Here is a 26,611-nt window from a genome sequence, read left to right on the forward strand (position 1 = left end):
GTCAAATCTATTAACTAGTTAGAATCAATTAGGTATCGATCATGGGATTCATGTACAGTTGTTAAGGTTGGCTTTTCACTTGTCATTCACTCTTTTGTGCTAAGCATACTCACGAGACTTTAGAAAGATTTTCCTTTCAATTTTAGGGAAGGTGTTTTCTGTATGATAGTGTGATCTACGTTAGTGCTCTCTATTTCTATCTCTTTTATTAAATAAGGGGTAGAGATGTCTTTTTACATGGAAAAGAGAGAAAGATAAATACATAAGAGCACGAGCATATAAAAAATCACTTCTGAATGTATACAAAACAAAGACATTTGAGAAATGTTTATCAAACTGGCCCTAGAATACACCCCAAATGTTGGATTTTCACTGTCTTTCTTTCACTGCTTCACCATATAGGATTTCTTGTGTGTGGCATCCTAACAAGGGGGATGCCCCCAGACTACGGCAGCCTCTAGAGGATCTGGGACCCTCACTACCCTCTACCACCACCATAGAGGATTTGGGATCACACACCACACCCCCCCTCGGTGTGGATCAAGTCCTCATATGAGAATGATTCTCGTATGGCGTTTGATCAACACTTGGACTCCACTCAAAATAAAAATCAATTAAAAGAAGAGAAAGATCAAGTGGAGTCCAAGTGTAAATCAAACACCGTACAAGAATCATTCTCATACGAGGACTTGATCCGCACTCCCCAACCCCCCACCAAAAAAAAAATGTTTATATGTATCACGTATGTATGTATGTATATATTCATGGTTAAAGTGCGTAGGATCAACATTGATCACCCTAGAAATTGATACAATACTGATATGGATCGATTCAAATAGGACAATTTTGAAAGGAAGTGTGCCAATGAGAATACACACATGGAAGCATCATCAGGGATAAGATGGTCATTTCATCACACTTTGTATTTAAGCGTGGGAGCCACGCATTTTAGCTACTTTTTCCCAAAAAAAGGGTAGGGAGAACAAATCCTTTGATTATCATTTACCCAAAGTCCCAAACACACCAGGGAGAGGGGTGCTTTTTCTCTTAGACAAACTGTCACGCTCCCCAGTCCCCATCCCTTTTCAGTTCAAGCACGTCTCTGAAGCTTAAAAAGGAATTGTACGTTTTCTATATACCAATGTTGGCAGAATCCCAGCACAATTAAAGTTATCAATGGCGACATTTCACAGTATTTGGAAATGAAAACTCTTGATTCTCTGAATCATCTTTCACCCTTCCACAGAAAGTAGATTAGAAAACCTTTCTTTGGGTCAAAAATGAAGCAAAGAAGCTAGAAACCCAATTTTCCAAACCCTGCAACTAGAGAGAACTCCATGAAAATGGTGGAAAAAGAGGGAAGGAAAAAAAAAAAGTTGCAGATAAAGAGAAAGAAAGAATCAAGGAAAACCATTATACCATTTGTATCATTCATTTCTGTTAAAGGAGAAGAAACAGAACCAGACAAGACCCAATAAGAGGAAGAGAACAGCCTCTCTCTCTCTCTCTCTCTCTCTCTCTCTCTCTCTCTCTCTCTCTCTCTCTCTCTCTCTCTCTCTCTCTCTCTCCATTCTATTCTCTAAAAACCAAATGTGAAGAGCTTCTTCACAAAACCTAAAACCCAGAATGAGGAGGGTCGTGAGACCACTCCTGATCAAACTCAAAAGGAGCTCCATTAAGGACACGATCCAACCACTCATCCTCACTGTCTCCGACTTCACAATCACACTCAATGTTGATCCCACCGCCGGAAATGGAAGAAACAGAAACCTCTCTAACTTCCGGCCACCGGAACCCATTGGTTGGGCCCATGAAGTATGAGCTGCTGATACTACCTATATCGACACTCGCCATCACAGTCGAAGACGAATCAGAGAATGAGGGTCCACAGCTCTCTTCGTTGCCGTTGATAGTCACGAACGGCGACGATAAAGGGTTTGCAGTCGTGTTGCCATTATTAGCATAACCAGGGTTGGTTATCTCCTCCTCCAGTATCTTCATCACCTCCATCAGCGTCTCTTCTTCGACAGAAAACCCTGCCAACAACAGCTCCTCCTCCTCCTCGTCCTCAGAGAACGCCGGAATTCGTTGCTGTTTCCCAACGAATTCGCCGGGGATTTCAGTCTCAGACAATTTCCAAATCTCTTTCATTCTAGGGGAGGAGGGGGAAGAAGAGAGAGGAACAGAAGGAAACATTGAAACCAGTTATTAGTAGTGGGGGTTGAATGAAGAAGGGGAAGAGCAGAAAGGCATATATATATATATATAGGGGTTGGGGTGGGCCCGTGGATAAGAGGAAAGTAGGGTAGAGTATCTGCCAGGATGGCAGTCGGTAGTGACACGTAGGAAAAGATGTGTAGGTGGGACCACGTGATAGGCATTGGAGTGTTGGCTGGGAACTAACTGCATGTCAGAAGAGTCTAAGACCACAAAGACTATATTACCCTTACGCTGAATTGTCAGGAATCCGGATCCGGGACTGAGCCCCGGATCAATAGGTTTTTTAATGTTCTAATCCTAGCTTCCATATAAGGATGTCGATTCCGGTCTGAATTGACCAGATCGATTGATCCGATCCCGATTCTTGAAACCTTGCCTTGGTCTCTTCTTTCTATCTAATCTTTTGTGGCTACACAGACCAAGGTTCAAGTAAGTGAAATTGACAATGGGATCAGTCTCTGTTGATTCTGAATCGAAATACATCAGAGTCGATCTAAACCTTAGAAATTTTATACAAGTTTACTGATTTAAATCAATCGAGATCGAATAGAATAAATTATTTTCCAATTTGATCATAATCCACTATTTGATTCCAATTCCTCAAAACATGGTTATGCTTCAATAAGCACAATAAGAAAATTAATATCTTGCGGTTTTTACAGAAGAAAACAATATGTTTTTATTTTTTTATTTTTTAGTAAAAGATATACACCCCTTATTGTGGGAAGAGAGAGGTAAACGCAAGGAGGCACAGTGTATGCTACTTAGACGGATTGAGAACTCAATCCCTTTTAATTACTAAGATCCTCACATGAGGTGGTTTAATAGCATTTGAAATGCTTCATAGGATTATACAACATCACTAAAAAATGGACGAAAACCAATAGCATCAGTAAAGCAACTTACATGCACAAGCTCCTCAACCATTTTCTAGTGTGACATCTTGTGATCATTATAAATAGGGTCATTCTTAGTAGAAGGAGTCACACGCAATCATGGTTCTAAGAATCGGAATTGAATCACTCGTTTTACTCAAATAGGATCAAAATTGATTAGATTCGATTCTTGACTCCTAACCAAAGTTATTTAATGCTTTTTTTTTTTGGCTGAAACTTTTTTGGAAATTATTTGATGCAATATTTATGTGAAATTATAGGATTTTTTTTTTTTTTTTTTGGTAAGAAAAATTATAGGATTTACATTTATTAAGGGAGAGGATCCCCTGAAATGCAACGTGCACATGCAGAAGAATCAACAGGTGCGAGATTTCTACCTTTCATGAGGACCAGGACGATCATTTCACCCCCTTGTGTCTGGGTACAAGGGCCATGATGCCTTTCAGAATTTTTTTTCCGAAAAACAAAGTGTTTTATTTTTTAGGGCAAAAAAAGTAATTTCACAATTTACAACTTATTAGTTCTATAAGTTTTCCCTTTACTCTAAGTGGAAAGAATATACTAAAACAAATAAATTTGAAAAGGACTACTCAAAAAAATAGCAAGGAAGTTAAGACATAATGAAGAAACATTTACCAAAATATTCTATTGTATTTTTATTTTTTGAGAAAAAAATTTACGAAATTAAATGTAGCTCTATCAAGTGACAAATAATTGATCTACTAAAATTGGATGATCAACTATAGTATTTTTCCTTTATTTACACTTAAATAAATATTGAGAACATTCTTAGCATTTTTCAAGAAAAAATTATAAAACACAATTTTCAATTTATTCACTTGTTAAATTGATAAAAGACAAGGAAAATGCCAAATTTTAAGGGAAAATATCTTTGTTAGACTACATGCATGCAACCTACCTCCAGACACAAGAGCATGAAAAATGATCGTCCCAACTCCATAAAAATCTCACCCCCGTTGATGTTCCTATGCACTCTCATTGGCCCTCGCATGGGTGTAGGCACCACACAAATTGGTAGTATTTTTTGCCTTCAATTGGGAAGAAAGAATACTGCCAGGCTATATAGCATATGCTAACACCTCCCTATGTCTATTTCTCTCATCTCTTGTGAAATGACAAGATTTGCCCCTACTATCGGAAAAGAGATAAATAAAAGAAGACGCTAGCAAACACCATACGGCCATACAGGAAACTCAATCCCTTTTGTTGAATACTTAGATTCTCACGTGACAAGAAGTTTAATAGCATCTGGAAAGCTTCATAGGATTGTTAGAATAAAAAAAGCAACAGAACTTACGCGCACGATCTCCTCAATCATTTTCCAATGCAACATGTGCAACATCCTATCATACCTACAAATTGGATCCTCCGCTCCCAGCAGAAAGAGTTTCATGCAATCATGGTTCCAAGAGTTGATATCGAATCACTCATTTTAATCAAATAGGATCGAAAATGACTAGATTCGATTCTTAACTCCTGACCAAAGTAATTTAATGCAGAGTTAAATAGAGTTTTCCAAATTTTGAAAGTTGTTTAATGTAACATTTACGTTAACTGATCAGATTTACATTCATTTAAGGGAGAGGGCTCCCTGAAAGACAGCATGGCCCTTCCACCCCCCCCCAACACCCCCCCCAAAAAAAATCTATGTTCCAACAGGAAGTTTAGAGTCTACGCTATAACATATATATATATATATATATATATTTATATAGCAGGAAATAGAAATGGAAATGGTGAGTTCCAAGTTTCATAAAATTAGAGGGAGAGAGAGAGAGATGGCCCCAATTCCCTCGCCACTGAAAGAAAAAGGCCAAGCATGCTGGAAGCATAAAACATACTTGATAGGATAGAACAGAGATTAAACAGGGGGAGAGACAACTAGTTTTCAACTGGGAATACAAAAACAAATCATTTCAAATTCTTGCAGATCATACCAAAAAGATTTATCTGGCATGTTTTCTCAATCAGATCACAAAGAAATTGCATTTGCATTAGGACTGCAAACATACCTAATGACTTGAATACCAAAATCCTATGCCATTATCTTGGCAGACCTAACATAGAGGCTGTCCACAACCTTGCCAATGTTGGAAATGGTTTCCAGTGTTGCCGGGAAGATCGCATCAGTCTTGGGATCATCAAAAATGATGAGGCAACCAGCACCCTGATCCAAAGTCCCTGCAAACTTCTTGTCCAGAATCATCTGAGACAACTTCTTCTCCACATGATCAACTGGCAGCTCAATCAGCTCAGCAACATGAACAATCTCAACCCTAGAGTAAGGCTCAATCAGCCTACAGAGATTTTGCTCCATGAGTGTATCATATAATGAAGATAGGTGTCTGTGGACAATGGGGTCTTCCTCTAATTGAGCCTTATAATCACGGAGTGCAATCTCAAAGAATTTTAAGGAACGTTTTGAATGAGCATCAGCCACAGCTTTCATAGCATCCAGTTCTGGTCCCAAGTACTGCAGGCCAGCTTTGGAAGATATTAACCCGGCCACATCATCAGCCTGATTCACCATGATCTTGCACAATAACATGTACTTGAGACTGAAGACTGCACGGGAATCCCCAAGAGCATTAAAGGCTTCAAATGCTTCAAAGAAGTAGCTGTAAGCAGTCTTATAGTCCTTCTCTTCGGCATGGAGAATACCACTCTGCAAATCTATGGTTCCTTGTTGAGCTGGAGGCACATAGATGGCATTTGCAGCTGTCCTTGCAGCTGTCAGTGCAGCCTTAGCCTTGGGCAGATTTTTCAAAGAAAAATGAAGCTTACTCTCTAGAAGTTCTATATCCACAAGAAGAAGCTTGTCATCTAATCTCCTCACTTCCTTGATAAGGCCAGAGAGAAGCCTCAAGGCTTTCTCAAAGTCCCCCTTGTCTGTCAAAAGACCTGCAAGCTTAGCCTCCACCCGCTGTCTCAGGAATGTACGCTTCTCAGCACGGGTCCAAGCCACTGTTTCTTCACAGAGAGATATTTGGAGATCAGATGTTCCAGGTATTTCGGCTACTGCATCAATTATGCCCCTAACAATCTTCGCAGTTTTCGCCTTGGGGATTAATGCAAAGAAGGGTCTCAATTGGGTGAGAAGGCTTTGTAGCTCCAGAGCCCTTTTCTCTTGTTTGAGAAGATCGGTCAAATTTGACAGTGCCAGTTCTTTTATGCGGAGGGCTTCTGAAGAAGATGATGGGTTGTCAAGTATGCGATGAAGGATAGAGATGGCTTCAGATGAGTCTTTGGCTTCTGTAGCCTGAGTTAATGACTCAGTTGTTGCTGGGAGATATGATGACGACATTATTATGCTTTGGAAATTAGTCCTGCACAATTCTGACATTCAGAGAATGATTACTAAAAATATTAAGAAAGTGAAAACAAAATGCCCTCATTCTATAGAGATACAAAAGTTAGTATCTTACATGTTAGTGAGAAATAAATCAATCTGAATGTGTATCAGGAAACAGAATATCAAATCAAAAGATTCACAAGTGAGCCAATTCAAATAGCATAATACTGTTGTTGTAAAATGGGTATAAGGGTAAGTTTGGACTTGGGGATATTACTTAAGGATATTATTGTACTTGTACCTTTAAGTCATCTATTATAAATAAATGGGCTGTCACATTGACAGACCACGCATTCCTCACATTCAATCATGGTATCAGAGCAGAAAATCCCTATTGGGATCTGACACCCCAGCCCTCTCGCCTCTCTCCCCTTTCTGCTTTGTTCTACCGCCTCCCACCACCTACCGCTTGCCCTCTCTCGGTGGTAGCTCCTTAAACCACCGAGAGCCTCCTACTAGACTCTCCTTCTCCCTTTGGGTCTCTCTCAGATCCCCTCTCCAATGATCTGAGAGACCTAGACCTTCACCATATCAATTTTTTAGGGTTTTCCCCCTACTCGTTTTTTTATGTCAGGGTTTTTGATCCCTGTTTGATGATCTATCTTTGATGGTTTGCAGCTATTATTATGGCTTGTGTTAGCCACCTTTACCTATTGTGTGGTTCATTTGTCACAAGGGAGACAAAATCAATTAATTAGGGTTTTCCTCCCTTAATAGATTTTCGGGTACCAGGGTTTTCACCCTGCTTTTCGGGTGCTGGTGCTGCTTGCGATTGGTGATACAATGCTTTGTGGCTTGTTCTAGTCATCTATCTTCATCCTTGTATACTTCTCTTGCATGATCACTATGTCAGAACTTTCCGCTGAATTGACTGGATTTGACGGGGCTACTATTGGAGCACAACAGTCTTGGAACTTCCTGTAAGCTTTGTTCGTCTAGACGGGAAAAATTATTTGATGTGGTCCCGCTCATGCTCTCTCTCCATTAATGCCCATGGCAATGCGGGTTATCTGACAAGCGCAATAGTCCAGCCTACTACTCCTAACCCTGCTCAAACAAAGAGAAGTTCTGATGACTCATTGGTCATGGCTTTTCTTCTGGATTCTGCGAAACCAAAGATTACTCGTGGTTAGCTTTTCTTGGATAATGCATCCAAGATTGGGAAGGCAGCTCAGGACACATACTTTCAGGTTGGGAATGCTGCCCATGTTTATGATTTGTGCAAGCGACTTCATGAAACCAAGCAGAAGGACCTCACCCTATCTAAGTACTATACCGAGTTGCGCACCCTATAGTAGGAGCTTGACTTTTATGACACCTATCAAGCTACTTGCACTGCTGATGCTACTAGCTTCAAGAAACGTGAGGATCAATTTCATGTCTATGATTTTTTGGCTGGTTTGAAAGTCGAGTATGATCAGATTCAAGCCCAAGTACTTAGCCATGATCCTTTCCCTACCGTGGAACAATCTTATGCATTGGTTCAGTTGGAGGACAACTGTCGTGGTGGTATGTCACAGCTAGGGGTGTCAATTCTTAAACCGAATCGGTAAAACCGGCCGGACTGAACCGATAACAACACGGACCGAACCGAACCGAAGCCTTATTGGGTCGGTTCGGTTTGGAGTATTGCAACCCCAAAACCAAACCGAACCGCACCGGAAACCGGATGAACCCAAAACCAAACCAAAACCGGCTCAAAACCAGGACCGAAACCAAAACCAAACCGGTAAGAAACCGAAACACTCCAAAATTCATTAAAAAAAATCAAAATTTGCATAGTTTTGTAAACATTTGTATGGAAAGTCGAATCCAAACTGGACCAAAAACCGAAACCAACCCAGTTACAAATCGATTTAAGAAACCGAAGACAAACCGAAACCAAACCGCACCGAAACTGAAACCAAACCGAAACCGGAATTTCCTTATTGGTTCGGTTTCGGTTTCAACTTTCCCACACCGAAACCGACTCAACTCGGACCGAAACCAAGCCGGACCGACCGATTGACACCCCTAGTTACAGCCTTCTGCTACACTCACTGGATCTCATTATCCATCCCACATTGGTCCCACTTGTACCACTAATCGTTCCTCTTCTGGTAAGGAACCCATTCGATGTGACTACTATGTGAAGGAGTGTCATACCAAGGAATTTTGTAGGAAGCCCCATGGTAGCCCTGCATCTACCAAGGGCAAGGGTCGCAGTAAGACTTCCCAAGCTGCCAATAATACTGAGGCCTCTGACCCTATGACCGCTAGCACCGGTTCATCTCTTACTCAGAAGAAGGTTGCCATATTTCGACATATGATGTCCCTGACTAGTCTAGCGCCTTCCGCTGCCCTGCCACTGCATCTATTTCCAATCTGGTTTCCTCTGACTCCAATCTTGCTCCCTCAGGTATTTCTTTTGGTGGTCATTGTGCATCGGTTCTCTCTCGTCCTTGGATAATTGACTCCGGTTCCACTGATCATACGATTGGTTCTTCTAATCTTTTTTTTTTCAATATTCTCCCTGTTCAAGTAGGGACAAGGTTAAGGTTTCAAATGGTTCCCTCTCCTCTGTTTCTAGAAAGGGTTCTATACATTGTTCTCCTTCCTTACCTCTAGCATTTGTGCTTCATGTTCTAGATTTTTCTACTAAACTTCTCTCTATTAATCGTCTTACCAATGATTTGAACTGTAAAGTGACCTTTTTTCCTCTCACTGTTTTTCAGAATCTGGCAACGGAGAGAATGATTGGCTGTGGTAGGCTGCATGGTGGTCTCTATTTGCTTGACGATGGTACTCCTTCAATTGGTTAGGCTCATCAAACTGGTTCTCCTTCCACCTCTGTATTTGAGTTACTTCTTTGGCATAGATGTTTAGGACATCCGCCAGTTGGCTCTTTAGTTGGGATTTTTCCCAATTTATTTCAGCATTGTAATCATCGAGAATTTTTTTGTGATGCATGTGTTATGGCAAAGCAAACTAGATCAGTTTATTCCAGTCTTAATAAAAGTTCTTCCCCAGTTCTTTTGATACACTCTGATGTTTGGGGCCCAGCCTGTTGTACTTCCATCCATGGTTATCGCTGGTTTGTGACCTTTATTGACTGTCACACGTGTTACATGAATATATTTGATGTGCCACAAGAGTGGGGCGTTCCAATGTTTTAAACTCTTTCACCGCACAGTTCTTACACAGTTTAACTCTACCACCAAGATTCTACGGAGTGACAATGATAAGGAATATATGGAGGGCTCATTCCAGTCTTACCTTGCTGCCCACGGAATTCTTCATCAAACCAGTTGCGTTGATACACCGATGAAAATGGTGTAGCTGAACGCAAGAATAGACATCTCTTGGAAGTGGCCCGTGCTCTTCTCTTTGCCATGAATGTTCCCTCTCAATATTGGAGTGATGTTGTGATGATTGTTGTTTATCTCATCAAAAGGATGCCCACTCGTGTGCTTGATTTTAAAGCTTCGACTACAGTTCTACTGTGTTCCTCTACAATTCTTATACCTCCAAATTCTTTGGCTATGTTAGTTTTGCCCAGAATCTCCATGTCCATGGCAAGTTGGATCCCCGGGGACTCAAATGTGTGTTTATTGGCCCCTCTGCCACCCAAAAGGAGTACCAATGTTATCACCCACCAACTCGTCAGCTCTTTGTTGCTATGGATGTCGTGTTCCATGAGTTTGTTTGCTTACTTCCCTTAGGCACCTCTACTTTGTTTGGTGAAGATGTGGCACCTCTGGTTGTTCCTCTCCTTGACACTGCTCCTATTGATACTTCTCTTTAGGGGGAGACACCAGTTTAGCCCACTCCAGTTTTTCCCATGAAAGTGTACATCCGTTGAAATCATGAACAAATAGATATCACCACAACGGCACCTACCCCATCAAGCCAACTACCATCTCTTGATCCAGACCCTGCCTCTCTACCAAGTAATGCTTCTATTGTCTTTTATTCGCTTTCTGACCCCTCTCTCAATTTACCTATTGTTGTTCGAAAGGGAATGAGAACTTGTAGACAACACCCTATTGCTAAGGCCTAAGGTTGTTTCATACGACTCTCTTTCCCCTTCATATCACACCTTTCTGTCCTCCTTGTCTTCTACTTCCATTCCTCAGTAATTGGCAAGAAGCAATTAAAGGGCCGCGGTGGAAGGCGGCCATGGATGATGAGATACAAGCTCTGAAAAAAACATGATACTTGGGACTTAATACCTCTTCCTCCTTCGAAAAGGACAGTGAGCTACACATGGGTTTTTACTGTGAAACACTGTTTAACATGGATGGAACTGTAGATAGATACAAGGCAAGATGGTTGCTAAAGGATTTACTTAGACCTATGAAATCGATTACCAGGAGACATTTGTTCATGTGGCAAAAATTAACACCATCTGTGTGATTCTCTCTTGTGCACTAAACCTTGGATGGGACTTGCATCAGCTTGACGTTAAGAATGCTTTTCTCCACGGTAAACTGGCAGAGGAAGTATATATGGAAATTGCTCCTGGGTCCTCTTGTACAAGAACCAAAGACAAAGTTTGTAAGCTCCAGTGAACATTATATAAGTTGAAGCAGTCTCCACATGCCTGGTTTGGGAGATTTCACAAAGCCATAGTATTTGTAGGCTACTCCCAAAGCAATGCTGATTAACCCTATTCATCAAGCGATCTGATTCCAAGATTGCCATCCTCATCGTGTGCATTAACTACATTGTTGTCACTGAGGATGACACGAAGGAAATTTCTCGTCTGAAGACCTGCCTAGGTCAAGAGTTTGAGATCAAGAACCTAGGTAAGTTGTGTTACATTCTTGAAAGGGTGTCAATCGAGACGATTCTAGATATTAGGGACAAGTCTATACCAGTACCGAAGGTGCCAATCCCAGTACTATCCCATTTAATTAATGGGACCAAACCTAGATCCCAATCCCATTTACTAACAGGATGATACCCGTTCCAAAATGGTTTCAGCCATTGTGTAGAAGGGAGATGAACAACAATGGTTTCTAATGAGATGGTTCCATTATTAGTTTTGTGGATTTTTCAATATCATGAGATTTGTGCCTTATTTTAGAAAGAAAATTAAAATACAAAACCATGATCGATTTCATGGTTTTACTTCTTCAAACTCTCTAAGATCACATGTAAGCTTCTCAAAAATAACAAGTAAAAATTGATAATAACCAAATAAACAACCCCAATGTAGTTTTAGTGCTATCACCAAACAAGTTTATAGTAATAGAACTAAAGCCCATCAACTAAGACATCTATAAAAGAAAATACCACCCAAATGCATCAAACTATAGCCATAAAACTTGAACAAGAGAACAAAAATCATATCTTTTGAAACAAAACTAGCGGTTCCGGTTCCATCCAGTACCTAACAGGTATTTCGGTATTGGTCTCGTTGGGAGTCCCATCCCATTTATTATTCAGTACCAAAATCAGACCCCAGTACCCTCCCGTTATTATTGTGACGGTCCAGTACCGGGATTTGGCGGAACGGTTCTAGGACAGTTCCCAGTTTTGGTCCCAAATTGACACCCTTACTTTCTTGATATTGAGGTTGCCCGTTCTACCGAGGTTTTTTTTTCCCCCTCTCAAAGGAAGTACACTCTCAATCTCTTATCCACAACAAGATTATTCAAATGTAAGTGATGCAGCAGCACTCCGATGGATCGACCCAAGCCTGCTCCAGAACCCGGATCAAGACCCAGATCCAATTTGGGTTCCAAGTTACTAATTTGGATTCTAAGTTTAATAGAATATTTAGGATTTTATTTTTATTTGAAAATATTTGTTCCCTATTTGAGTCCTTAGTTGTTTCTTTAGTTTGTTAGCTTAGGTGTAGGAGATTTTATTTCTATCTTAGTTATTTATTTTTAATTAGAAGGTTTTTAATTTTATTTTATTATATATTGGACATGTAATTCATTGAGTTGAATAGTTGATTAATGAAGAAAAATTGATTTGAGTAGTGCCTGCGTGGCTGCCTCTCTCCCCCCTGCCCCCTTCTTCTCTTTCTCTCCTCCTCCTTTGCGAGAATCCCCTTTCCTCTTCTGCTGTCTTTCTTCTTTCCCTCTTTATTTCTTCTTATTCATCTTCTCTGGAACTCCCCCTGCCCCCCCTTCTTCTCTTATTTCTTCCTTGTCCAGCGAGGCACCCCCTTCCTCTTCTTCTTCCCTGCGATCTCCCTCTCTCTCCTCTTCCCCTGTCTTTCTTCCTCCTGGTTCTCTCTTCTGTTCTGGTTCTCAGTTACTGCATTCTTAGCAGTCCAGGTACTGAACCTCTCCCCTATTGATTCTTCACCCTTCCATCTCAGTTTCTAGGAACTGAGCCGATACCCAAGGGCGACCCAGGTTGCCAAATCTGGAACCCATTAGCTCCCTGAACTGAGATTCCTAACCTGAAATCAGGTCTGGTTCTGTCCTATCACCAACAGCAGTTTCAGGGCTCAAGTCGATCTTGCATGAGGGATTTTTGGTTGTTCGAACTCTCTTCTCTCCTGCTGGTTCTGTCGCCTGTAACCTCTCCCCAAGGTTGAAGACAACCTAATCGATGGGTTTATTTGAAGTTCTTCATTCTGCCTTTCCCATTATACCCCTATGAAACCCCTTTAAGCCATTTTTCCATTTTGTCCTTTAACTTCTTTGGTCCAAATCCAGCCTTGACAATAATTTAATTTCCCACTTGGTTCCCCTCCCCTAATCGACCCATTGAAACACTAGAGATTCTACTTTAATTACAATAGTGCCACTTGATTTTAGACCTAAATTGATTAAGTATTTAATTGGGCCCACATCCAATCAGGTTGGTTCTCGTGGGGCCCACCGGTCCCCCATTAGTAAGTCCACAGATATTCCCCTAGAGGCAATGTCCGACTCCCTAGTAAGAATGGCGATCCAGTGAATAAGGGACAGTATCAGGGACCAGTTAGAAAACAGATTTATCTAGCCCATACTCGTCCAGACATTGCCTTCTCAGTTAAGCCAGTAGATGCACGATCCTAATTCTACACACTTAGAGGTTGTATTTCAGATACTGCTATACTTGAAGTTTGCACCTTGAAAGGGGATCCTGTTATCTACTCACGGTCATCTCGGGGTTGAGACATTTACTAATGCTGATTGGGCCAGCTCTCCAAATAATCGATGATCCACTACAGGTAATGGTACTTTTGTGTGAGGCAATTTGGTTACTTGGAGGAGTAAGAAGCAGGTTGTAGTGACTCGATCTAATGCTAAAGCTGAATTTTGCACCATGCTCACGGCATTTGTGAACTAATTTGGCTTCTAAGAGTCCTGAACGAATTGGTACTTCCAGTTCCACTACCTATGACGTTGTACTATGATAGTAATTCTGCCATTAGTATTGCTCACAACCCAGTATAGCATGACACACACCAAGCATGTTATCGATCATCACTTCATTAAGGAGAAGCTCGACCAGGGGCAGATTTGCATTCCCTTTGTCCGTTATGGAGATCAACTAGCAGATGTCTTCACAAAGGGATTATGTAGTAAATTATTTCATCCTAGAACTTAAGGGGAGTGTTGTAGTATGGATATAAAGGTAAATTTGTCCTTGGGGATATTACTTAAGGATATTATTGTACTTGTACCTATAAGTCACTTATTATAAACAAAGGGGTCGTCACATTGACAGACCAAGCATTCCTCACATTCGATCAACTTTAAACTTAACTAAGACCGAACCAGCACTTCCACTCATCTTCACTCTATTTTTTTCCCCCAAAAATTACTAACGTAAAAATTCATTGAATCAAATTTAAAGTTTACATAGATGGTCACCCTAAAATAAACAAAAGGAAAAAAATAAAATTTCAAACATGCTTATAAAAATAAATACAGAAACAAGTTCACAAATCAGATTCTCCTGCCCAATCCCAAAGCTGGATCCACTCAACCCCTCCCCCCTCCCCCCTCCCCCCTGGGAATTCTTTTGAAGCTGCCAAACCCTCAAACAGCCACCAATTATGTAACATAATGAGGAATATCTCTAGTTTTGGTTCGAAATTCTGCACTTTTTTTCAGTCCAAATGATAGCATGTGTTATGATATTCGAAAGAATAGACCTTCTTAACCAAATGGGTTACTATGCTAAAGTGAGAACAGTATCCTTGTGTCCCTTGCGGTTATCCCATCTACTAATATGAAAAATATGGCCTTATCAGGGGCCAGGGGCAGGGGCGGGGGCGGGGCCGGGGCCCGGGTGGAGGGGTAAACATGAGACAACCAGAGAAGTAACTGTAGTCTTTGTCAAGCTCATGCTGAATGGTAGGGAACTGTCCTTGAAATGTCTGAAAATCTGTTACCTTCCAAATTGCCAACAGAAACTACCCTCAACGAGTACTAATTTCTTACGAAAGGAAACAAAAACGAAGTAGAAAACATATGCCAAAGCAATATTCACTGAAGTAAGATGGGGAATCTCAAAACATTCAACAAGTCCATGTGTTCAAGGCGGATCTCCCTAGGCTGAAGAAGGAAGAAGTGAAGGTATAGGTGAAGGAAGGAGTTGTTCTTCAGATTAGTGGAGAGAGAAGCAGGGAGCAGGAAGAGAAATGACAAGTGGCACCGCAAATAGGCTGCCTGACCGATCCAACTCAGATCACAAATCCAGGCAGAAAAAACCCTAAAAGGATGAGAAGTAACAAACAAGAAGCCTCCCTCCCTCCATCTCTTTCACGACTCTCCTTAGCGTTTTTCCATTCAACCAGCTGTCACACGACAGCAGGTAACAGGTTTCAAGTTACTTTTTCATTCAACGGGTCAGATTAAATTGACACGAGATCGACAGTCCAAAATAGCTGTTGTGGGAATAAGGGTCGCAATACCGACGTGTTGCTACCACCCGCCCAAATAATAATATGGGACTTGTCCAAATAAAAGTTCCCATTATAATAATAACAGAGTTACAATACTCTTTAGACAATGCTAGAAGCTACCAAACCTGAAGTGAAATATAGAAAGAACCGTAATATCTTTCCTTGACAAAGAGAACCCCGTCACACTGCAATCAGCAATACAAGGAACATGAACATCTAAAAAACTAAAACTTTCTTTCTTTTATTCTCTCCTTTTACATTCATGAAAAAGCCAGACGCAAAAGAGATCACTCACTTACGGCTCTGTTCTGGGAACATTGTTTTTCGAAAAAAATCATCTTTTGTAAACCTCCTCAACTTAGAGAAACACACAAAAGCCTAGTATATACATGCCTGTACCAACTACAGAATAAAATAAGATAACATGTTCTCTTTAAAATACACCCCTTGGGGAGAATCTAAAAGAGGGTTGCAAAAATCGGTTTAAATCAAGATCAGGTTCGGTCAACTCCAATTCAAATCAGGAGATATACCCAATACAATTCCAATCCCTCAAACCGTGATCACAAGGAGCTCCACCCAGTTCATCAGTTGCAGGCATTTAATTATGGAATATTAAAAAGGAATCTGCAGAAACCAAATCTACATCCGAGTCAAGCAAATTCATTGTTCAAGCAATGCACAATTCGTTTACCCACCCCACCACCACCCCCCCCCCCCCCCGCCAAAAAAAAAGAGCAATGCTCAATTCACCAAGGCATCAGGTTTTGTTCCAGCCCACATGTCCTCTGCCATGATAACCACAATGGAGAAAAGCCGTTACCCGAATGTTGGTGGACTTCGTTGCCCAGAAGATCTCAAGCATATAAAGATGAAGCTAATTAGAACTACAAGTACAATGCAGCATACCCTTCTATTTGTTCAAAAATATGAATTCATTAGAAATCAGAGAGGAAATAGAAAACTTATTTCCGTCCAAATGCACTATTTCACTTGCTTGAATATGGTAAGCTGAAATCATAGAACAGAAGTGAAACAGTATATACAACCAAGAGCGATCAACAAAAACAACAAGTAAAGATGAAAACTCATGAAAGAAATAGAGGGTGTGGAGGACAGAGAACCCTTGTGGCCACCGGTGAGAAAACTCCTGAAAATCCCAGAGCGGGGATTTAGGGTTCTTCAAAAAAATTAGGGTACTTGCGAGGAAGTAGGCGCCAGAGAAAAAAATAGAGAGAGAAAGAGATGCAGAGACTCACCAGAGCAGGGTTTTAGATTTGCTCTTGCGCGCAGACGGGAAGATCACCCAGCGATGGAGGAGGGTTCTTGCGAGGAAGGAGCTAGCTGCATAGATGCCTTGCTGAAACAGGGCCGGTCCCTTTTTCTATCGGGTTTCTCAAGAACAATTTTCTTCCAAGGGGCAATTACTGTCACTCTCCAATGGATTTAGTTCTCGGTATCGGGATTGGTATCGGAGAACACAGGTGGGAATCGATCACTTTTACTTTTTGTTATTTTTACAAGAGAAAATTGAATTGCCACCCCCTGAACTTCGGTCGTTATTCAATGCCACCCCCTGGACTTTTCGAAACGTCAAAACCACCCCTTAAAAATTTAAAAATTTTCAAATCGGTCCCTGCCGTTAGCCAACCGTGAGAAATGAAGGAAAACCGATTAGTTTTTTTCTAATATACCCAAAATACCCCCACCTATTGTGAGAGGACAATATTGCCCTCTCCTTTATTTCCATCTCCTAAACCCATACCCATCTCACATCTCTCATCTCTCATCTCTCATCTCTCATCACACTCCTCTCACTCACTCGGCCGAACAAGAAGAAGAAGACGAAGACCCACCTGCAACGCAATTCTCCCCTCCTCCGGCGTGCGATTCTCCCCAAATAGGAGAGGGAAGAGGGTGCGTAGGCCATCTATCTTTCTGCACTTGGATTGGAATCTCAAAGTCTTCTTCTAAGCTCTCTCTATATATTTAGTTTTTAAATTTCCTGATAACTAAAAAATTTTAAAAAACAGAAATTATAATCTCGATGGTCAACTAATGTCATATACAAAAAATTTGGAAGAAGAAATCAGCTATGATCATCATCTCTGCAAGTACGTGGTTTTACAGAGGCCAATAATCTTTTCTTTCTGCAGATCCCAACCCTTGATTTTCTTCTCCCAGCGGCCATGGTTTCCTTGTAAATCACCCTTTAGTATATTTAAATAATTCATACTGAAACACGACGGAGTCGATACGATGAGATCGGGAAGGTCAGGCACAGTCACCGCCCGCTTCAGTTCGTTTGTTTCTTTAGAAGTACTGCAACTCACCAAGGTTTCAGACCCAAATGTTAAACGCCCCACTTCCACCCTGGACTGCTCAACAACCCCGACGCCGCCGCCGCCGACGACGGAGGCTTCTTCTTCCTTTTCTCCTTCAGGTGGAGCTTGAGAGGGTAATTCTTCCAATGCAGGAGCCATGATTGGTTTTCGAATGGAATTCAAAATAGCACGCCGGAGGAGGGGAGAATCGCACGCCGGAGGAGGGGCGCACCCTCTTCCCTCTCCTATTTGGGGAGAATCGCACGCCGGAGGAGGGGAGAATCGTACGCCGGAGGAGGGGAGAATCGCACGCCGGAGGAGGGGAGAATCGCGTTGCAGGTGGGTCTTCGTCTTCTTCTTCTTCTCGTCCGGCCGAGTGAGTGAGAGGAGTGAGATGAGAGATGACAGATGAGAGATGAGAGATGTGAGATGGGTATGGGTTTAGGAGATGGAAATAAAGGAGAGGGCAATATTGTCCTCTCACAATAGGTGGGGGTATTTTGGGTATATTAGAAAAAAACTAACCGGTTTTCCTTCATTTCTCACGGTCGGCTAACGGCAGGGACCGATTTGAAATTTTTTGAATTTTTAGGGGATGGCTTTGACGTTTCGAAAAGTCCAAGGGGTGGCGTTGAATAACGACCGAAGTTCAGGGGGTGGCAATGCAATTTTCTCTTTTTACAATTATATTTTTTTTTACTATTTTACCCCTGAATAAATCGATCCAAATCAATCAAGGATTGGGGACAGTCTCACCCGATGTCCGATCCAAATTAGTCAAGGATTGGGGACAGTCTCACCCGATGTCCATACTTGAGACCATGGTCACTCCCCTCCACTTAAGCCGTATTTACTCAAATGCTCCTACCGTAAACTTCTTTTCTAATACTCCCTTATATTGAGATTTTTATCTCTTCGAACACTGAACACCCTGGGTGAATAACCCCAAGAGAGTAGGAGAAATCTAATTAAGAATCACACATTTTATGTGGCTTCTACTAATTTGAACCCCAATTGGATCCTATTGATTCAAAATTTTCCTAAGGCTCCATTTAGTTGCAAGGGAAATTAAAGGGAAGGAAAGTGAAATTTCTATATTTAAAAAAAATATATTTGTAATTATTACCTCATGTCATTTTATCATTCTACCAAAAAACAAAAGATTATCATTAACTTCAAATTATTTCCTATTTTTTGTTATTAATTTTCATTTTACTTTGCATCCAAAATCCTTAGCTATAATAATTAATAAGTACAATAAAAATTGCTTGTAAAATGCGTTATTACTAAATATGTTTAAAAAATTAAAAATAATGTATACAATCATATGGGATCACATAGAATAATGATTATAAAAGTTTCTTTTTAAGTATGAAATTTTCACTTCCCTTCCCCTTAAAGATCCATTGCAGCCAAACATAATGTACATATTCCAATGCCGTGTAAATATCCATCCCAAAAATTGAATTATTGAATAAGGGACTCATATGCATATGAGAGACGGATGGCCTCAAGAGTAACCGATGTGAGATTATTCTTCCCACAATAAGGAATTAATCTGAGTACATCTAGCTCCCTCTTGAGTTTATTTAGTAAATTTTACAATTTTTTGTCTTAAAGTGTTCCATGTTTTGCAGGTGTACGTACAAGTTTGAGGTATTAGACTAATTTAGTTTAAAAAATAATTTTAAATGCTTTGTTACAATTGTTGGCAAGTAATATATTCCTTACTTCTAATTTTATTCTCTTTCATCCAACAAAAGACTGTCTATGTAAATAATTTTTTAGGTGAGCTAGTTGTGCCTTTAATTACTCATTGATATTAAAGTTTCCAAAATTTCCCCCAACCAAGCTTTATTTTGTTCACGTAATTTTGCTATTTAAGGGTGAGAGATCTACATGCCACCATTGGCATCTCCTATGATGATCCAACGGACGCATGGGAGGGATTGTCATGATTCCTATATAAAGAGACTCACATGAATAAATTCGTGTACAAAGAAGCCCACTTGAACAATAGCCAGAGAAGAAATTTGATCTAGAATGCATTCTGAAACAAGAAAATAGAAAAGAATCAGGTTGAACAATAGCCAGAGAAGATATTTGATCTAGAATGCATTCTGAAACAAGAAAATAGAAAAAAAATCAGGTTTTAAAATGTATGCTAGACCCAGTGGAATCCATACTAAACACAGCCTAAGTTTCCTGGTGTGTGTTCAGATCTTAGGACTCAAAAGCCTTTTACATACTACCAAATCAGGAACAAGCAACTACTTACTAGTATACTAGAAACTTCTACCAAGAAGCAACTTTCATTTTTCTTGTGGACATTCAGAAATTACTTTGATCCCTTGTATTCACTCTCTGGGTGATGATGGAGGTACAGTCTACAAAAAAAAAAAGATGAAGGTAGAGAACATTGGTCACCTATGACCATTCGCCAGATTGGCCTTTTGCTTTCTACCAACAAACAAGCCTGCAACATTGACCAACTACTGACTTTCCCAGGTGTAAATGTTCTCTGTTCAATAGAGAGAGAGAGAGAGAGAGAGAGAGAGAGAGAGAGAGAGAGAGAGAGAGGCTGCCTAACATTCATAACACCGAAGCTACGACTCTTAAGACTTCAGAATTACTGCTTCACACAAGCAGCAGTCTCGCATAAGAGATACAGGCAAAGTTGCCTAAATATAGCATCAACTATCATGACAAATTCAATCAAGATTTTGTGATTTAACTGACAAATGCAAAAACCCAGGTGGGGAACAAAGGAGGAACAAGAAAACTAAAATATACTCACAGTAGGTTGCCTGCTTACATTTAGCCATGAACATGATCCATCCTAAAAGATTAAAAGCATATCCAATCATTTCCAGGAGAATAGTTCTGTAAACTTCTTGAGCAGAAGCTAATCAAAATTACAGTTCGCAATCACCCAAACCCCCCCCCCCCCAAAAAAAAAGGGTATAAAACAACTAATAAAAGGCTAAGAAACAGAAAGGTACAAGCCAACATCCTACGCTACCATCTGCAAAATGACAGTCCGGGAAGATCAGCAGAAAACTCTCCAGCCAAATGTAGTCTATATTGCACAGCTGACGAGCACATACTTCCCCTTCCTCTTCCCAAGCCTAGACTTCATAATCTCATTTTCAGTGATTATTGATACGCATCCGCTGAGCCCACTTCCTCACATTCTATTCAGTCAATTTTCACTGAGGAATAAATCTTCCGAACAAACCAGAAGCATGCATAGAAGCCAATTGTTCCTGTCAAGACGAAGAATGCATAGGAACCAAGCAACATGTACCCAAAGTAAAGGATGCCTGACACCAGCTTTGTTATTTCCAACTTGGTGAAGAAGTAGAACACTGAGTAGAGGAAAAGATAGAGAGCAGAGGATCCGGCAGTCAAATAGGCTCTCCACCACCAATAGTAGTCTTCACTGCACAACTGGAAGTAGCAGAGCACTATTGTTATCTCAGCGCAAGTGATTAGAAGTATGACGAAGACGATGAATAGGAAGCCGAAGATGTAGTAGAACTGGTTCAACCATATTGACGTCAAGATGAAAAAGAGCTCGATAAAGACAGCTCCAAAGGGAAGTATGCCTCCAATAAGTATAGAAAAGACCGGTTTCATGTACCAAGCCTGCTCTGGTATCTGTCTTGGGATCTTGTTTGTCTTCACTGGGTCCTCAATAGCTGGTTTTTTGAAACCCAAATAACTACCCACAAAAACCAATGGTACCGATATACCAAACCATAAGAATACAAGAGCAAACATGGTACCAAAGGGCAATGCACCTGAAGACTGCTCTCCCCATATAAGTGCATTCAGCACAAAGAAGATTGCAAAAAGTATACCAGGAAACATGAATGCAGTTTTCAAAGTATTCCTCTTCCATTCTGTGCCCTTGAACATCTTGTACAACCGAGCTGAGGAGTATCCTGCAAATAAGCCCATGAAAACCCACAAGAGAACCATGGCAGTCATAAGCCCCCCTCGGTTTGAAGGTGACAGGAAACCCAGTAATGCGAAAATCATTGTAACAAGTGTCATTCCAAAGATTTGGACCCCTGTCCCAACATAGACACAGAGTAAACCAGAATTAATGGGGGGTCTGAAAACATCTCCATGGACAAGCTTCCACCCTGTTTCCTCTTGGGCTTCATCCTGGGTCTCCAATTGATTGTAGTTGGCAATATCTCTATAGAGAGTTCTCATCATTATCATAGCCACCATACCAGAAAGGAAGAGGACAATCATCAGAGAATTGATAATGGAGAACCAGTGGATTTGATCGTCATTCATAAGGAGATAGGTGTCCCAGCGAGATGCCCACTTGATTTCACTAGGCTGGAAAAGACGACCATTTCAGGAACTGAAAAGCAGAGGAAAGAATCATGCAACAGGATTGAAAGAATCAATACCTTGAAAGAAACATCATATGTGAATACAACCTCCTTATCTGCTTCAATCTCCTGCGGAACGGTACTACCTTGAATTATATTTTTGGTGCATGTTACCAATTGAGTGTTCGTATCATCCCAAACCTTGTACTCGTGATTGATGCTGTTTGCATAAGCCAAATGAGAAGATAAAAACCAAAGGAAATAAGCCTAACAAATTCTCAACATTCTTGGGGAAAAAATGCTCAAGAAAGAAAGGACAAATACCAATATAGAGCCAAATAGAAACCATATGCAAGTCAGTGGTATAAGTACAACCACTCAAGTGATTCAAGATAACATTCCAACAGGTAAGTCACTCGAGCATTTGAAAATCAAGGGCGTAAACAAGTTTGCGTAGACAAATGCAACTACATGCACTAAAAGAAAAAGGGTAAAAAAACGTTTTCAAAATAATTTGAAAGTGACTTACCATTATGTCATTAACAAAATCTGTCATTGTCTTTACACATTTTTCAAGAACAAATGTGAAATGGAAAGACTTACCCTCATTGGGAAAAAAATTTGTTATACCACAAGGGCGAAAGTAAGGTCACAGACTTTTTTGAAAATTGGAACAGGATAGGTTGAATCAGAATTGCCAAGACTGAATAGACCAATTCGGATAGCTGAATCCAATTTTCATAATCAAAGTTATAAATTATTTGACACCTTGACGGGCATCAATAAGAAAATCCCTTTATTTATAAACAGGCACTTTATATTCAAACCACAAACTTTGGAAGAGAATTAAAAAAATAAACTGTAACAAAACATTTGACAAGGGATCAAAGTAAGACTATAAGAGTGATCCAGTACATAAGATGCACCATTTTTTTCCAGCAATCACCACCTAAAAAGATGCATAGAGGGAAGAGGATGAGCACGCAGATTAACAGGAAAAAGTGAGATTGTAAATGAAAATGATAAATGATAAGGCTTTGAATTCATGAATGGAGCAACCATTCTTTTAAGCCAAGACTCTCTCTCTCACTCTCGCTCTCACACACACACTTCAGAACATTTTGTGTTCTCTCTGATTTCAAAACCCTTTTTGGCTTTAATTGGAGCAGCGAACATGTTGGGATTCTACGGCAGTATAATCTTTCGGATCTAAAATTGAATATCAGCAACACAAATTTTCCAAGAAACTACATCCCCTTCTCCCTGAACTAACCAAATTGTTTCTTTTGCATAATCTTCCGGTTACATCTCATTTAGGCTAGTCCCAATAGATGCCGCCATAACAAAAAGTTCAGATGGTCACAAACTAATATGCTAAAAAAATCCAACAACAGAAGCACAGCACCTGATTGGAGCAACCTCAAAGCCAACAATGCGAGCAGCATCAGTCTCAAGGTCCTTGTGATACATGACTCTGAAGCTCAAGTGATTATTGATGAAATATTTCTCAGTTTTGCTCTGCACAGGCACGTTAAACATGAAAAAAAGTAAAGGCATAGGCATTATGCAACAAACAACTCCTTTCTAAGACTCACCCCAGCATAGGATCCTTTGAATCCAACACGAAAACCATGTTCATAAGTTGTTGACTGGCTTACATCCCTTCTTTGACGAGGCACTGCAACAGGAAGGTTATCCAAAATCCTGCAAGTCCATCAAACAGATGTCAGTGAAGTTTTGTTTTCTTTCCCTCCAAATCAGCAAAAAAGCAATACACCACGGGGTACAAAAGATTTACGAAGTCAGATTACGAGAATAACTTCAGGAAAAGGTAAAGCATTACAACACATATTTATTATCAGCTAGAAAGGTCGTCAAGTTCAAAGCACTTACATGTTCACACGATATTCATCATCAATTTTCTCCTTAAAATTCTTTGCAGATTCAGCATCAAGCTTTATTCGGCAGGCTATCTTGCATGACTCTTCCTTTCTCATTTCAAACTGGGATATATCGTTCATAATTTTTTTTTGGTAGACATTCAGATCAAACATTCACATCAATGATGAATTGTAATGGTTATGTAAAATAGTTAAAATAGCAAACTGTCCCAAGTTTAAAGCTTGTTTTCCTGATTTCCATTACCATCTCAAAAGTGCAAATCTGACTGTTTACAATGTTGTAAATAAAAAAGAAGAGTGGTAAAGGCTCACAATATAGACAGAGTTCTCAATGCGGTCACCACGGAGAACCTCTCCTAAATTTTCTGCGCTGTTCATAATTTTGGTAGGCTTGCAATATTTCAGGAAATAATAATCATAAGGAAGTTGTGTCTTGGTGGATGAAAGCTTGTTCACTTTGACTTGAAGGGGATCACCCTATGTGGAATGACAACCATGAAACCAATATCAATAATTGATTAACTCAAACAAATATACAACTTCATATAAATGCCTAAGGTTAACCATCAATGAGGCCTAGCAAAAACATAAGAAAGCATCTTCAGCTGACTTAGCCAAAAAAAAAAATAGCACCCAAGTTAGGCAAGTGATCTGGGAAAATGCAAATGTAAGTCGTTAACAAAACATATTAAAGGAAAAAACGCAATCTCAAAAATCAAATATTATTACCCAGAAAAGTAGGAATAACATCGCATTCACAGAAAATAGGAAAATGAAAAAGCAATTGGACACTAAAAGAGGTCCATCATGTACACCACCAGTACGCACTAAATGCTATTTAGCTTAATAATGAATTACGAAAAAAGCATTCATATAAGTTAAACTAATGAAGAAGGAAAATTGCTAAGAAAGCTATGCAAACATTGAAGACCAACGGACGAAAAAATAGCTGCATAACCCAACAAATATGACCAGAAAATCATTTAGAAGAACCCGAATTCCATTGCAGGAGAGAGATTCTCAGTAAACAGGGACCTCCGCCCCCGTCAAACCATGCATACGATCACTAGACGCGATCGCAATTGAACGTCAGAAAAATAATAAGGTTAACATATGGAAGGAAATGCAACTTCAAAGACCCAGATCCAAAAACAATTGCAGATTAAGACAGATCAAAACCCAAAACCCTAGATCTAAGCCCGTCCCAATCAGAAACCCTCGTCATAAAATTAACAATAATTTGAGATCAATCAACAAATATTGACTCTAAGGAAAAAGATAATCATGAACATATCGAAGATCTGAAGAAAATCGAAACACATAATTAGACTCCGTTCCACACTAAACAGAATCCGAGTACAGAACATACCTTGATGAAATCGCGAGGAGCGACACCTGGGAGATAAAAAGATTTCCCATAAGGTATGAGAAGAAGAAGGACGAAGAGGGTGGCGACAGAAGCGAAGCTACCCATCTTCGAGATGGAGGTCAGAGACAGAGGGGAACAAACGGGAGAAAGGAAAAACAACTGTTAGAGAGAGAGATGAGGAAATGAAATAAAGAAGAAAAACTCTTCAAGTTTCAAGTGAATCTGAGAGAGAAACTACGCAGTAGGTGTACGTATGTATTCGTCAAAGACGATTAAAGAAAAAGGAAAATGGTATAATATGATGGGGAGCGGTTCTCTACGCGGACAGTTTAGAAAGAAATCTCCAAGTGGACACATTTGCAGTTCAATAAGAGCCCAAATTTGCAAATAGATAGATCTAAAAGTACCTTGCTCACATTTTAAGTTTCAATTTAATTTGTAGGATTGTCATATGATCATTTCGGTCCGTTCGATTAGCTTGAATTGGTTTCAAGTTGAGAATGGGTGAAACTAAAGTCGGGCGGATAAGGCAAGCCTTGATTTCAGTTTTGGCCAGGTTTGGGTTCAATTTATTTCAATTTTTCTTATCGGTTTGATATCAAGCTCAATTTGGTTGGATTTTTGATTTACCGTATGTGTATATATATATATATATATATATAGAGAGAGAGAGAGAGAGAGAGAGAGAGAGATTGATGTCTCATTGCATGGCCACTGCACCAGGTTTAGATCCTCTCTAGTTGGGGGTTAGTTGTAAAGGATCACCCAGACACAAAACAAGAGAGAGAAAATAAAAACCCCCCTTTTTCTCTCTCCTATTGTACTTTATCTCTCTTGGCAAGGGCATCAACAACCATAGAATTTTTTATTTCATGAGCGGGGTTGTAATTTTTCAGACTCTTTTATTTGGGAACAGGAACCACGTTGTCAGGCAACATTCTTTTCTTGTAAACAATAACAGAAAAAACATGGTTTTTTTTAGTCTTCGATTTTTTTATTGATTTTATAACGGTTTTGGTCCAATTTTCAATTTCAGTGCAGTTCTCGATCAGCCCGATGCAATCCAATTCCATTCTTTGATAGTTCGATTTTGGGTTTCCACCCATACTAATCGAAATTTTTGAAGTAATTAAATATTAGGTTTAAAATTTCTCACGAGAGTTGTGCATGGAAAAAGATGAGAATAGAACATGAAATGGGTTCAGACTGTTGATACCACTCTCTAGATATTCTGTAATCAGAATTATCATATCATTCATGTGGCATACTAAGGTACCTGCTTGGAAATTCCTTTTCCACGTTACTCAATTATAGGAATTTTTCCCACGATTATA

General features: G+C 40.0%; 3 protein-coding genes across 4 annotated transcripts; all 3 read right to left on the reverse strand.

Annotated features, from left to right (window-relative positions):
- Positions 1-1,400: 1,400 nt before the first annotated feature.
- Positions 1,401-2,225, reverse strand: LOC122072072. Its single transcript, XM_042636612.1, has one exon. The coding sequence runs from the start codon at positions 2,194-2,196 to the stop codon at positions 1,615-1,617; it is 582 nt and encodes a 193-aa protein (XP_042492546.1). The 5' UTR covers positions 2,197-2,225; the 3' UTR covers positions 1,401-1,614.
- A 2,732-nt stretch (positions 2,226-4,957) lies between these two features.
- LOC122067901 (26S proteasome non-ATPase regulatory subunit 11 homolog) lies at positions 4,958-16,779 on the reverse strand. Of its 2 annotated transcripts, none has more exons than XM_042631750.1 (2): positions 16,591-16,779; positions 4,958-6,463 (listed from the first exon to the last, which is right to left on the reverse strand). In XM_042631750.1, exon 2 carries the CDS (start codon positions 6,439-6,441, stop codon positions 5,173-5,175), a length of 1,269 nt encoding a protein of 422 aa, XP_042487684.1. In that variant the 5' UTR covers positions 6,442-6,463; positions 16,591-16,779; the 3' UTR covers positions 4,958-5,172. The 2 variants fall into 2 exon arrangements, with proteins under 2 accessions (XP_042487684.1, XP_042487676.1); XM_042631742.1 differs by having other exon boundaries at positions 4,958-6,473; positions 16,591-16,778.
- Positions 16,780-20,426: 3,647 nt separating this feature from the next.
- LOC122068460 (transmembrane 9 superfamily member 7) lies at positions 20,427-25,511 on the reverse strand. The gene is made up of 7 exons (XM_042632318.1): positions 25,278-25,511; positions 24,221-24,385; positions 23,901-24,010; positions 23,603-23,711; positions 23,413-23,525; positions 22,086-22,227; positions 20,427-22,011 (listed from the first exon to the last, which is right to left on the reverse strand). The coding sequence occupies exons 1-7, from the start codon at positions 25,380-25,382 to the stop codon at positions 20,854-20,856; spliced, it is 1,902 nt and encodes a 633-aa protein (XP_042488252.1). The 5' UTR covers positions 25,383-25,511; the 3' UTR covers positions 20,427-20,853.
- Positions 25,512-26,611: the final 1,100 nt, after the last annotated feature.

This window comes from Macadamia integrifolia, chromosome 2 (genome assembly GCF_013358625.1).
Source record: "Macadamia integrifolia cultivar HAES 741 chromosome 2, SCU_Mint_v3, whole genome shotgun sequence".
NCBI classification, from domain to species: domain Eukaryota; kingdom Viridiplantae; phylum Streptophyta; class Magnoliopsida; order Proteales; family Proteaceae; genus Macadamia; species Macadamia integrifolia.